The sequence below is a fragment of the Lynx canadensis genome, chromosome E2, assembly GCF_007474595.2.
Source record: "Lynx canadensis isolate LIC74 chromosome E2, mLynCan4.pri.v2, whole genome shotgun sequence".
NCBI classification, from domain to species: Eukaryota; Metazoa; Chordata; class Mammalia; order Carnivora; family Felidae; genus Lynx; species Lynx canadensis.
In genome coordinates, this window is record NC_044317.1 from 53,517,042 (window position 1) to 53,529,203 (window position 12,162).

A 12,162-nucleotide genomic window follows, 5' to 3' on the forward strand; every position below is an offset into this window, starting at 1 on the left:
AGAAGCCTCCTCCAAGGGAGGAGGAGTGACAGTTCCTTTGAGCCAATAGCTGGAGCCTAAAGACTGCCCTCCCACACTCCTCGTGGGCCAATCGCCGCATTCTCCTTGAGACCAGCAGCTTGACAGGGCTTGTCCAAAGTATTCATGACGTCACATTCCGGATAAACCAATAGCAGCTATTAAGAGGCGGGTTGTTTAGGTGATGGACAGCTCTCTTTCAAGATGTCTGCTTAGCGCGGGGCCCACCGGGAAATTTTGAGGCGGTGCTTGGCGGAGCAGGGGAGGGAACTTCTGGTAGACTTTGCCCAATCATAGTCGCAGTTCTTGTGATAGACGGACCGTCTTTCCCATCCCGTCGACTTAAGGGGGCGGGGCTCCGCACACCAGACTGGGCGGGCCCGTCAACTTTGATGGGCGTCTTCTTTGCCCAGTCGCTAAGCGACATTCTCAGACGGGCCGCCTCCATTGCCAATGAGATCTCCTGGCGGGGTCGTGGTGGGCGGGCCGTGGACCCTCCGGTATAAGGCGGTCCCGGGGGAGTGCGGAGAAAGGGGGGGGTCTCGGCGGCAGGAGGAGGAGTAGGTGCGGGTGAAGATGGCGGCAGCCGAGGCCGCGAACTGCATCATGGAGGTGAGCGCCCGGAGCGCCGCCGGGGGTAGGAGGCGGTTTTGGGGTCGATGTTTTGTGCCTTCGTCGTGGGGAAGGGGCTCCGAATGGGCGGATTGGGGCTGAAGGGTTTCGGACGTACGGAGGGGAAAGCGCATGCTCCAGATTCCAGGATACAGTTTGAGATGCGGGTTTCCTGGCTTTCGGGGGCCTGCGGCACCCGGTCGAGCCGAGGGTGTCGTGCCCCCTCCACGTGGAGGAGGGCTGGGGGCGCTTCCGGCCAGGCCCCCACGTGGCCGCGCCACGGTGGGTGGGGAGGGGGTGTGCCGTGCCCGGTGGCCCGGCGGGCTCCACGTGCGGGACAAAGGCCCCGCCCCCGACCGGGGGAGGGGCGCCCCGGGGGGGCGGAGAGGAGGCTCCGACCCTCCCTCCGAGGCCCCCAGCCCTCTCCCCCGGGATCGTTCTGTACCCCTCGGGGTGGGCTTACTTCGGTTCCTCGGACAAGTAAAGGGTCTCTCGAGGGGAGCAGTGTAGCTCGACTCTCTACAACGCCGTTCCTGATACCGGGGCATCTGCTTAGGCTTCGGTCCAGGTTTCGTGCAGTCATGGGTTGGGATTGGAGGAAGAGGAAGAATTGGTTCCCACCGGGCCCCCGGTTTCCTGTCCGTGGATTCTCCCCTGCCCGGGACTTTGGGAGCTGGGGGGATGGGGCATGCCCCTGTGACCTCCCTCTGGGTGGTGGGGGGGCCTCTAGTTGAAGGAGATCCTTCCCGATAAGGCGTCGTGCACCCCCTTGTGGCCATTTCTGGGTGTGTGGGAGGGACATCTTTTTCATGGGGCGTGCCCCAAAGCCCACCTCCCCGGGCGAGGGGAGGGAGAGTCTCTGCTATGAAAAGGATGTGGTGGAATATAAATTACCTCCTATTGGAGATCTTTCTCTCCCCGGCGCATACGCGAAGGTGGGGTATGGTCCCCTCCCCCCTTGCTGAAGCCCTGTTTGAGGGTCCTGAGCCTGGAGGCTTGAAATGGTTTCCTGAAAGGTTTAGTTTTCGTGCAGCCGTGTGGGGTTGGCTTCGGTGCTGTTTCAGGCTCTCTTGGGACTTGCCTGGTCGTGGTATTAGTGGTGTTCAGAAATGGGTCCCACTGGGAAATCCCCTTACCCGTCAGCCTGTATAGGTAGGTGTCCTCACTGGCTGGGGGTGGGGTGGGGGTGGAGCTTGGAGCTGTGTGGGTCACGTCTGTGACTTCATGCTTCTTGGGGCCCAGAGGATGATCACATCTGGAAGAGATGTAATCTGATGGGGCCTCTGAACTCCCTCCTCTTCCCTTGTAGCATTGGGGGCAGGCAGCTCCCAGGGGTCACTCCAATGACCCCTCTATCCTCCTTGGCTGGCTCCTGGACCAGGGTCTGTGTGGGTGGAGGAAGTACTTTCCTTAGAAGTTGTCTCAGGACTTGGCCCCACACGGGGCGGATAGGCGGCCGTGGTGGGATCGGGGAGGGGGTGGGGGCGTTTAGGGCCTGGGTCCTGGGATGGGGATTGACCGGTTAGGGGTTCCAGAGTCTGGCCTCCTTCCCCAGACTCTGCCTTCATGGGAAGAGGGTAATTAGCTAGGAGACTGGCTCCAGCTGGTTTTGTTTGGGGGCTCCCTGAGCCCAAGGCAGGAGCTAGTGGCCAGGGTGCCAGCCCTGCCTGTGTGCCACACCTCCTTTCTGGAACCCTCTCAGACAAGAGACTTGTTTGCAGCGGTGGCAGATGCCCAGTGGGTACACCCTGCCAGCCCCCCCCCCCCGCCAGCTACTCATGGCACCCCAGGATGGGGGTGCGTGTCAGGAAGTGTCACATAATCTGGGGGGATTAGATGATGAGGGGGAGCGACAGCTGGCAGTGCCTGTGTGCCTGGCGGGTGCCAGTTCCTCTGGCCTGGATGGGGGAGGTGTGGATGGTCAGGTGCCTGGCCAGAGAGGGACAACTTGGGGGCGGGCCACCATCTCTCCAGCCATAGCTGGGACAGAACCCCATCTCTTCTCCCCCAACTCCCCTCCTCCCTTTTAAAAGCAGCCCTGCCTCTTTACTTGCTCCCTCTGCCACCACTCCCCGCCAAGGAATAGGCAAATTGCAGGAGACACCCCCTCCCCTGTGAGCTGGGGGTCCCCTGGCCTGGCCCTCCCCTAGCCACTCCCAGTAGCTAATCCTTTCTCCCTGTTACTCTCTCCTAGAATTTTGTAGCCACCTTGGCTAATGGGATGAGCCTCCAGCCGCCTCTTGAAGAAGTAAATATCCTTTTGTGAGACCCTTCCCCACATAAATATATCTTGCCACACATCAGGCCCTTTCTAGCCGGCTAACCATGATTCCTCTTGCTTCAAACCAGCTCACCCTGTGCCCCCAAACCGTTAGCACAAACCCCCTGCAGGTTTGTGGCTCCCATCTGGCCTCCCCAAATACTGTGGCTACTTCCTTAACTCCATTTCCAGCCCCCCTTTGCCCTTCCCGTGTCTGCCTCAGTTCTGCCTTCCCCTCCCCTCCCCAGCTGTGGGCTGAGCTAGAGACGGGGGCAGAGAAACTGGAGAGATGGTAGGCGTGGCTGAGGTATTGGGGTATTCCCCTGGATGGTGCTCTGGGGGGGTCCTGGAAGAGGAAAGTGGGGTTGTTAGGTTTTGGGGGTTCTGGGGGAGGCAAGATGGCAGGCGGGGGCTGTAGGGTTGCCATGGTATGATTCGGGAGGGAGAAGTAGGGACCTGAATGTTTGAGAGGGCTTGGAGAGCCCCCAGATTTGACCCGTGCTCCCGTCCACCCCTCCCAGGTCTCCTGTGGCCAAGCAGAAAGCAGCGAGAAGCCCAACGCTGAGGACATGACGTCCAAAGATTACTACTTTGATTCCTATGCTCACTTCGGCATTCACGAGGTGAGTGTGAGCAGCTCCAAAAGCTGCCGCATCTTGAGGGGGTTAATGTGCATCTTCCGGAGGGCTGGAACTTAATGTCCCACGCATGCGCACTGCCTCCCCTGGCAGCGGGCCTGGCCGCCCCTCTGGGTAGGAGGCACACACCCCGGGGTCGCCTCTCCCAGCCGTTGCCTTGGAGACGGAGCTCAGCCCTTAGCTCTTGGGAGGCTGGGGTTGGGGCGCCGGCCTGCCTGCCTCCCTGCCTGCGACTTCAGCCAGAGGTCAGGGTCGGCTGGTGTCTGCCGCCCTCTAGTGTCCGATGGTGGGACTGCCCCCCAGCCTCTCCCGCCCAGATGCACAGGGCTTCTGGACCCTTTTGCACCTTCTGGAAGCTGGTATCCCAGAAAGCGCCTGGGATGGGATTCTGAGGACCTCTGCTTTTTCTTTTTTTTTGCAAAGGACTCTTTTTTTTTTTTAACTGTAGTAAAATATACATAACAAACTACACTGTTGTTTTTTGTTTTTTTTTTTTTAAGTGAACAGTTCGGTAGCACTGAGTGGGTAAAAGCCAGAGATCACTAGGGCTTAGGAGGCAACAACAGAATCGGGCCAAGGTGCAAGGGAGTTTAGTCCATCCAATCTGATTTTACAAATAGGGAAACGGAGGCATGTGGAAGAGAAATGACTTCTTCCAAGGGGACTAAGAAGTGGGAGGGCTGAGCTCTAGCTCTCCGACCACCAGTGTCAGGGGCCAGGCTGCCCCGTTTTCCAGCTGGGGACGCGGGCACCCTCATGGCGTGTTTGTGTCTTGTGCCCCCCAGGAGATGCTGAAAGATGAGGTACGCACCCTCACGTACCGAAACTCCATGTTTCACAACCGGCACCTCTTCAAGGACAAGGTGGTGCTGGACGTGGGATCGGGCACAGGGATCCTCTGTATGTTCGCTGCCAAGGCCGGAGCCCGCAAGGTCATCGGGGTGAGTGTCCTGGGCAGGCGGGTGGGCCTGGGCCTGGGGACGGGGAGGGGCCCCTTAGGGCTCAGGGATTGGATGGAGGGGAACGGGGGGCTGAGGGTCGGAGTGGGGGAGTCTCACCCTCCCTTCTTTCTGGGCCCCCAGATCGAGTGTTCCAGTATCTCTGATTATGCGGTGAAGATCGTCAAAGCCAACAAGTTAGACCATGGTGAGCCCAGGAAGAGAATGGGTTTGTGGGGATGGAATGAGTGATTTCCCACTTCCCCGGGGCCCTTGGCAGTGGGGTTCGACAATCCCCATTGGATGCACACACCTCTGCTTTCTTTTTTGTTTTTTTTTTTTTTTAATTTTTTTTTTAACGTTTACTCATTTGTGAGAGATGGAAAGAGACAGAGCACAAGCAGGGGAGGGGACAGAAAGAGAGGGAGACACAGAATCGGAAGCAGGCTCCAGGCTCCGAGCTGTCAGCACAGAGCCCGATGTGGGGCTCGAACCCATGGACTGTGAGATCATGACCTGAGCCAAAGTCGGACACTTAACCGGCCGAGCCACCCAGGCGCTCCCACCTCAGCTTTCTTATTCAGGCTCTGGGGGCGGACACGTAAGCAGCTTCTGAGATGTTCGTCCCTTCGCACATAACGTCATCTCACATATGAACTAGCATGTCCGTGAGGTCAGTTTTATAAAAGTAGGATGCTCGGGTCAAAATACAAGTTGTGTAGATGTTGCCGCGTTGCTTTTTTTTTTTTTTTAACGTTTATTTATTTTTGAGAGGGGGAGAGGGAGATACAGAATCCAAAACAGGCTCCAGGCTCCGAGCTGTCAGCACAGAGGCCAGCGTGGGGCTTGAACTCACAAACTGAGCCAAAGTCAGGTGCTTAGCTGAAACACCCTGGCACCCCACCAAATGGCTTTTAAGTTCCCACCTGCAAGGTTCGAGGGGCAGAGAATAATGAGAAGATGGTGGGTTTTCGGGCTGTGGAGGCTCCTAGCATTCTAGAAACTGAAGTGATTGTTATCTTTTTTTAAGTTAATTTGTTTTGAAAGAGAGTGCGTGCACGAGCCGGGGAGAGGGAGAGAGAATCCCAATGAGGCTCTGTACTGTCGGCACAGAGTCTGACACAGGGCTTGATCTTACAAAGCAGGAGATCATGACCTGAGCTGAAATCAAGAGTCAGATGTTTAACTGACTAAGCCACCCAGGTGCTCCTGAAGTGATTTTTTTTTTTTTTAAGAGACTAGTATATATAAATTAAGAGAGAGAGACTAATATAATGAGCCCCCAGGTATCTATCAGTCAGCTTTAAATGTCTCCATTTGAAGCAAATTTCAACCATTATATCATTTCTCCTGTAAATCCTGCTGTGTGTGTCTCTAATAGATGAAGCCATTCAAAAAATATGACCATATTGTTAACGACAAAGTCTCAATATCACCTAATGCCTAACCCATACAAAATTTCTGCTTCTGCCTTAAAAATATCCAGAGTGATGGATGAATTTTAAAACAGAGTTAACAGAGGGGCGCCCGGCTGGCTCAGTCGGTGGAGCGTGCAACTCTCCCATCTCAGGGTTGTGAGTTCAAGCCTCACGTTGGGCATAGGGATTACTTAAAAAACAAGAAATAAAAAACCCTGAGTTCACAGAGCGTGGCTTCAGCTGGTCGAGTTCTTTGAAGATGCCCAAATGCAGCCCCCAGCCTTTCCTGGATAAAACGGGCTGCTCAGTGGGATCCCTAGGCCCTGCCCACCCCGCCCCCCCGCCCCCTCCCACCCCCCACCTGCCGACTCCCTCCCCTGCCAGAGGCAAGCAGACGGGTCTCCTCAGGGCTGGGTGCACGTGCCTCTGTCTGCCCCTGCAGTGGTGACCATCATCAAGGGGAAGGTGGAGGAGGTGGAGCTTCCGGTGGAGAAGGTGGACATCATTATCAGCGAGTGGATGGGCTACTGCCTTTTCTACGAGTCAATGCTCAACACCGTCCTCTATGCCCGAGACAAGTGGCTGGTGAGGCCCCCGGCGGGGTGGGGGCTGTGCGCTGGGGCCAGGCTCCTTCGGCCACGTGTTGAATACCTGTCAGTCGGGGTCTGGGCAGAAGACAAAAGCCATGGCAGATATTTCCCACACAGGGGACTTCGTACAGGGGATTGACCACTCCGATGTCGGAGGGCCCGGAGCCAAAATGGGATGTTACAGGCACCAGGAGCTAGACATTGACGAGGAGTGTCAGGAGGTGGTTGGTGCCGGGAAGAAGAACATGGCAGGGCAGAAGGATAGGAGAGGCTGGAGGGCCATGCTTCCGGGTGCTCAGATCAGAGCAGGCCTCCCAAGGGGAGGTGACTGAGACCTGGTCAAGGGGAAGGCTGCATGACATCCTGGGGGAAGAGCACCTGGGCCCAGGAAATAGTTAGTGCAAAGGTCCTGGGGCAGGAGAGTTTTTACTGTGTGTTGAGGGACAGGGAGTGGACTGAAGAAACAGAACGTGCAGGGGGCCTGAGCACTCCCATGAGACTTTGGTTTCTCCTCTCAGAGGAGCCAGGGAGGGTCCTGCAGATCCTTCAGAACCTATGAAGGATCTGACTTAGGTGCTCCTAGATGAGGGCGTGAGGACAGAAGCCAGGAACCAGTGAAGAGGCCGCTTGTAGGAGTCCAGGTGGGCAGGGCGGAGATAGAGTGTGTGGATGGATAGAGAGATGCAAGTTGTCCAGGTTTGGGGCCGGTGTCCCAAGTCTCCCCCCATCCTTCGCACCCTCCCCCTCCCCCTCGGCAGGCACCCGATGGCCTCATCTTCCCAGACCGGGCCACGCTGTATGTGACGGCCATCGAAGACCGGCAGTACAAAGACTACAAGATCCACTGTGAGTTTGGGTCCCTCGGACGCCCGTGGGGCGGGACTGGCTTGCCCTGAGCGCCCCCTGCCGGGCTCACCCTCCTCCCTGCTTGCCTCCCCAGGGTGGGAGAACGTATATGGCTTTGACATGTCTTGCATCAAAGACGTGGCCATCAAGGAGCCCCTGGTGGACGTGGTGGACCCCAAGCAGTTGGTCACCAACGCCTGCCTCATAAAGGTGAGGTGGGGAGAGTGTGTGGCCAGGTTGTCCCCGGGGTTGGAGACAAGGAAGGGCCGCCACTTGGGCCTGAGCAAGACCTCCGGTCCAGGTGTTTGTCTGGAGTCTGACCTGTCAGCCAGAGGTGGCGCCGGAGGCCCAGAGAAGCCACCTTGACCATCAAAAAGCTCTGTGAGCTAAGCCCGCTCGTGGTTCGGACAGAGGGGTGGATTCTAGAATTGTGCTTGGCCACGAGAGGTGGGCCGAGAGCCACGTGGAGGAAGAGGAAGTCCGGAGCGAGTGGAGGCAGGAGCTGGATGGGCGGCCGGGCACCCTGCCAGAAAGAGTGCCGGGGAACCGTCCTAGGGTTTTGAGCCGGGGGTTGACGTGATCTCGTTGCCAGTGTTTTCACATCACGCTGGCTGCCGTCACGAGCGTGGCGGGGGGACGCCGGTGAAGGGGTAACGGGTGACACTCCAAGCACGAGCAGTTGCTCTAGGAAGTAGGACTGTCCGGTTTGGGCTTCCGGTGGGGGAGGGAGGGGACTGGGGACTGCCACGTGGCACCCCCAGGGTCTTCGGCCGAGCGAACGCTGGGCGGGGTGCCGGGGAGTGGGGCTCACGGAGCCTGTCCCGCAGGAGGTGGACATCTACACTGTCAAGGTGGAAGACCTGACCTTCACCTCCCCCTTCTGCCTGCAAGTGAAGCGGAATGACTACGTGCACGCGCTGGTGGCCTACTTCAACATCGAGTTCACTCGCTGCCACAAGAGGACAGGCTTCTCCACCAGTGAGCGGGGGGCGGGGCCGGGGTGGGGGCTGTGCCACAGCAGCCGGCAGAGGGAGCCCGTGTTGCGACCGCGGCTCTGCCAGCTCACCTGAGCCTGTCCTGCCTCAGTTTCCCCACCTGTGAAAGTAGACGAGGTCCCTCTCCAGGACTTGATGGGAGTGAAGGGATTCGGGGATGGTGACCCCTGTCACCGCTCAGTAAAGGTCATCAAGGGGCCGGCCAGAGGGAAGGGCCCGGCCAAGGCCGGGGGATGGGGGGGGGGGGTCCTGGCTGACCCGACCGCACCCCCCAGGCCCCGAGTCCCCGTACACGCACTGGAAGCAGACCGTGTTCTACATGGAGGACTACCTGACCGTGAAGACGGGCGAGGAGATCTTTGGCACCATTGGCATGCGGCCCAACGCCAAGAATAATGTGAGGCGCTGCGGGGGTTCGGGGGTGGGCCCAGGAGGGGCACCTCCGCCTGTTCTGGGGCCCCGGCAGCCCAGCCCTCTCAGCTAGGTTGAGTCGGAGACCCCCAGAGAAACCCCGAGTACATGGGAGGTCGAAGGCTCTGGGGCCTGGAGCGCAGGGCGGGGGCCTGGGCTACACGCGTGGATCTGTGCGCCCGGGCTGGATCCTGATCGGGGAGCACAGACGGAGGAGGAGGCCCCAAGGTCACGCCAGCTTTCCAAGGGAAGCTGGAGGTCTTCCAGCGGAGGCAGCTTTGCCGCCCCCCAGAGGGCACTTGTCTCTGTCTGGAGACATTTGGGGCTCTCAAAACTGGAGAAGGGGTGCTACTGGTGGCTCCCGGGAGTGGCAGGGATGCCGCTGCGCATCCCACGGTGACCAGGACACCGGAACATCCTCCACTGTGGCCCCAAATGTCTGTGGTACCGAGCTTGAGAGAGACAGAGAGAGAGAGAGAGAGAGACACACATACACACACACACACACACACACAGACACACCCGGTGAGCTAAAGAGACAGGGAGATGCCCAGAGATGGGTGAGGAGCCCGGGCGCCTGGCATGAGGTGCAGCGAGGACTGAGGGCAGGCGCCATCATGGTTATAGGTGACTTTGCCCCGAGCCTTTCCGGGGAGTCCTGGGGGGGTGGGGAGCACGGAAGTGTTGGCTTCCCGGAAGCTTGGGAGTAGAGGAAGTGCGGAAGGTGGGGTTGGGACCCCTGAGTTTGGCTGGAGAGGGGTTTGCTTTCTTCAAAAGCAATGAGGCCAATGGCTTGGGATAGGGAAAGATCTCGGGATGTGGGAGACAGAGCAGCCCGGATCGGCCGGGCTCCAGGTGGGTTTGAGGGTGGGACCGGCCCCGGGGAGTCTCCAGCCTGGCCTTGGACCAAAACAAGACCCCGCGCCCCGCTGCTGCCTCCCGACTCCCGACGGTTCGGGTCTCTGCCTGCCCCGTGGCGTGCGCCCCTCACGTCTGCCCTCTCCCCACAGCGCGACCTGGACTTCACCATCGACCTGGACTTCAAGGGCCAGCTGTGCGAGCTGTCCTGCTCCACTGACTACCGGATGCGCTGAGGCGGCGCCCGGCTTCTCCCACCCCGGCCGGGCCGGCCCTGCACGGGCCCAGGGGCTGCGGCATCCTTAGGCAGTTTGGGGGCTCCCCCTTCCTCTCCTTCCCTCCCTCAGAAGGGGGTTTTAGGGGCCTGGGCTGGGAGGTGGGGGCACATCGTGACTGTGTTTTTCATAACTTATGTTTTTATATGGTTGCATTTACGCCAATAAATCCTCAGCTGGGACGGCTCGGCTTCCTGGGGGGGGCGGAGTGGGGTCTCTGCCTTCCACACCCTCCACCAGGGTCCCTTCCCCCGTCCGCCTCTCCGGGCCTGTGTCTTCCCCCAACCCCCTCACTCATACCCCCTGAGGCCCCATTCCCACTTGTCCCCATTGGGCAGGGCTCCCGCTCCACTGCCCTGCTGGGCTGGGGGAGGGTTGGGGTGTGGGTTCCCAGCACAGCTGGGCCCTTAGGTTTCCCAGAAAGCCATCTTCCCCCCGCCGCCCCCCCCAGCACACACATTGTTCCTCTGGCTGTTTTTTCCTGTCTGGGACCCTCCAAGGCCAGGCCAGGGCTGACTGGCAGTGACTGCTGCCCTGCCTGCTGCTGCCGCTGGGGAAACTGAGTCATGGGGGGGTTGTTAGGGGCTAGAACTTGTGGGGAGGGGGTGTCTGCTTCTCTCCCCAGCCTTGCTTGGAACTTGGGGGACTAGGGAAGGGTCCCCTCCTAGGGCCACAGGGCCTCCCCACCTCCCCAGAGGCTATCCCAACCTCAGCTCCCCAGGGACCCTCTGTTCAGCCTCTGCTGCAGGCATGGTATCCACACCCGACCCTTCCCACGACCTTGTGTACAGAGCCCCTCATCCCCCAGGATGCTGTCCCAGGACCTGGACCACCTAAGCCACCAGAATTTTCCTTTTCATGGCCCTGCTGACACCTGCTTCAGTACAGCTGAAGCCCTAGGCCCTGTGGCTCTTCCCACCTGTCTACACCTCTTCCCCTTCCGGGATGGTGTCTGCCGGCTATTCTGGGGCCCAGACTCCCTTTGTCCACACCCCTGGGGGGCTCTGCAACATGTCCGGCGTTGTCCTGCCCACGAAGGAGCCTGGCCATTCCAAGGCAGGGTCCCTGATGGGTTGAGGTTGAAGTCCCAGAAGCCCGGCGCCTCCCTGCCCCCACCCCTTTCCTGGAAGCCCTAAGCTGTGTCACCACTAGCAGGTGTCAGCTGCCCCGCCCCTCTTCCCTCCTTAAAACGGTCGCTCTCCAGAGGCCTCCCAGGGTCAGAGCGCCGCTGCGCGACCAGCACACCCGTGTGGGGCTCCGGCGCCAAGGACAGGACGTGGGGATCCAGGTTCTGTCTTCCCTTCTGGCGTGGTGTGGCCTGGACTCGGCCTCGGTTTTCCCCCCCGGGGGAGTGGGGACTGGCGCTGAAGCGCGAGTCGGGAGGCGGCGGGGCCGCACTCCAGACGGGCCGCTTCGCCCAGGGGTTTCAAGGACCACTCCCGGCCCCACCCCACGATGACTTCCCACGTCCTCCTGTTGCTTCTCGCCTCCTCCATCCTGGGGGACCCGGACTCTGCGGGCAGGTGAGAAGCGGGTGGCGGCGGGGACCGGGCGGGAAGGAGACCGCGAGGAGCGTGCGCCCTCTTCAGGCCACGGTTTTCCGCGCCGGTGGAATGGTCATCTGTACACGCGCCTGCCCTGTGGCGGAGCTCTGGGTGCCCCGACCCCACCGAGACCCCTTTCTCGAGAGGATTCTGTTTGAACCCGGTCTTCTCCCATGCTCCTTCCCCAGACGGCCCCTGCATCAGGTCGCCCAGAACCGCAGGCGCCTCTGTTCCCTGGGCACATGCCAGACGCACCGCCTGCCAGAGATTATATACTGGCTCAGCTCTGCCTCCACCAAAGAGCTCTCAGGGAAGGCCGGCCGCGAGCCCCAGGACCCCCACAGCTACGGGCGCCGCCGTAAGCGCGACGCCAGAGTCCTGCTCCGTCTCTATGACCCTGGCCCGAAGAAAAGAGGCCAGCGCAGTGCCCGGCTGGCTGGGTGACGTCGGGCACGTCCCTGTTCCTCCTCTGGCCTCAGCTTACCTACCTGTGTATTGGGGCCACGATCCCAAGTTTCTTTTGCCCTCCATCTCCTGGGCTCACTCAGAAACTGTCTCCCCCCGGCTGTGACTGGGCTGGACCCGGTGCACACCGGACCTAGCATGTACAAAGAATACTATCGTCCAGAGCCTAATAAAACGAGTTTCACGTTTCAGCCTCTGCTTGTCTGTGCCCATTCCGGCCTCCCAGTCTGAGCTCAGTCTGTGACATATTCTCCCCCTTTATCCGTGCACCTTTTCCCACACGGAAGTCCCTCT

The 12,162-nt window shown here is 59.9% G+C and overlaps 2 protein-coding genes across 5 annotated transcripts; both read left to right on the forward strand.

Moving 5' to 3' along the window:
* The first annotated feature begins 531 nt into the window (after positions 1-531).
* PRMT1 (protein arginine methyltransferase 1) lies at positions 532-10,041 on the forward strand. Of its 4 annotated transcripts, XM_030298661.1 has the most exons (11): positions 542-630; positions 2,825-2,878; positions 3,412-3,513; positions 4,314-4,469; positions 4,611-4,674; positions 6,327-6,469; positions 7,233-7,320; positions 7,415-7,530; positions 8,148-8,298; positions 8,591-8,712; positions 9,737-10,041. In XM_030298661.1, the coding sequence occupies exons 1-11, from the start codon at positions 595-597 to the stop codon at positions 9,818-9,820; spliced, it is 1,116 nt and encodes a 371-aa protein (XP_030154521.1). In that variant the 5' UTR covers positions 542-594; the 3' UTR covers positions 9,821-10,041. The 4 variants fall into 4 exon arrangements, with proteins under 4 accessions (XP_030154522.1, XP_030154521.1, XP_030154524.1 ...); XM_030298662.1 differs by lacking the exon at positions 2,825-2,878 and having other exon boundaries at positions 532-630; XM_030298664.1 differs by lacking the exons at positions 542-630; positions 2,825-2,878 and adding an exon at positions 3,083-3,182.
* Positions 10,042-10,438: 397 nt separating this feature from the next.
* On the forward strand, positions 10,439-12,059 carry ADM5 (adrenomedullin 5 (putative)). Its single transcript, XM_030298665.1, has 2 exons — positions 10,439-11,382; positions 11,592-12,059. Exons 1-2 carry the CDS (start codon positions 11,315-11,317, stop codon positions 11,845-11,847), a joined length of 324 nt encoding a protein of 107 aa, XP_030154525.1. The 5' UTR covers positions 10,439-11,314; the 3' UTR covers positions 11,848-12,059.
* Positions 12,060-12,162: the final 103 nt, after the last annotated feature.

Bases quoted from the DNA above. Each gene is read 5' to 3' on its own strand.
- PRMT1 (XM_030298661.1), top strand. From the start codon at position 595: ATGGCGGCAGCCGAGGCCGCGAACTGCATCATGGAG. The intron at 2,879-3,411 runs GTAAATATCCTT...CACCCCTCCCAG, and splicing joins TCCAGCCGCCTCTTGAAGAA to GTCTCCTGTGGCCAAGCAGA. The intron at 8,299-8,590 runs GTGAGCGGGGGG...CGCACCCCCCAG, and splicing joins GAGGACAGGCTTCTCCACCA to GCCCCGAGTCCCCGTACACG.
- ADM5 (XM_030298665.1), top strand. From the start codon at position 11,315: ATGACTTCCCACGTCCTCCTGTTGCTTCTCGCCTCCTCCATCCTGGGG. The intron at 11,383-11,591 runs GTGAGAAGCGGG...CTCCTTCCCCAG, and splicing joins GACCCGGACTCTGCGGGCAG to ACGGCCCCTGCATCAGGTCG.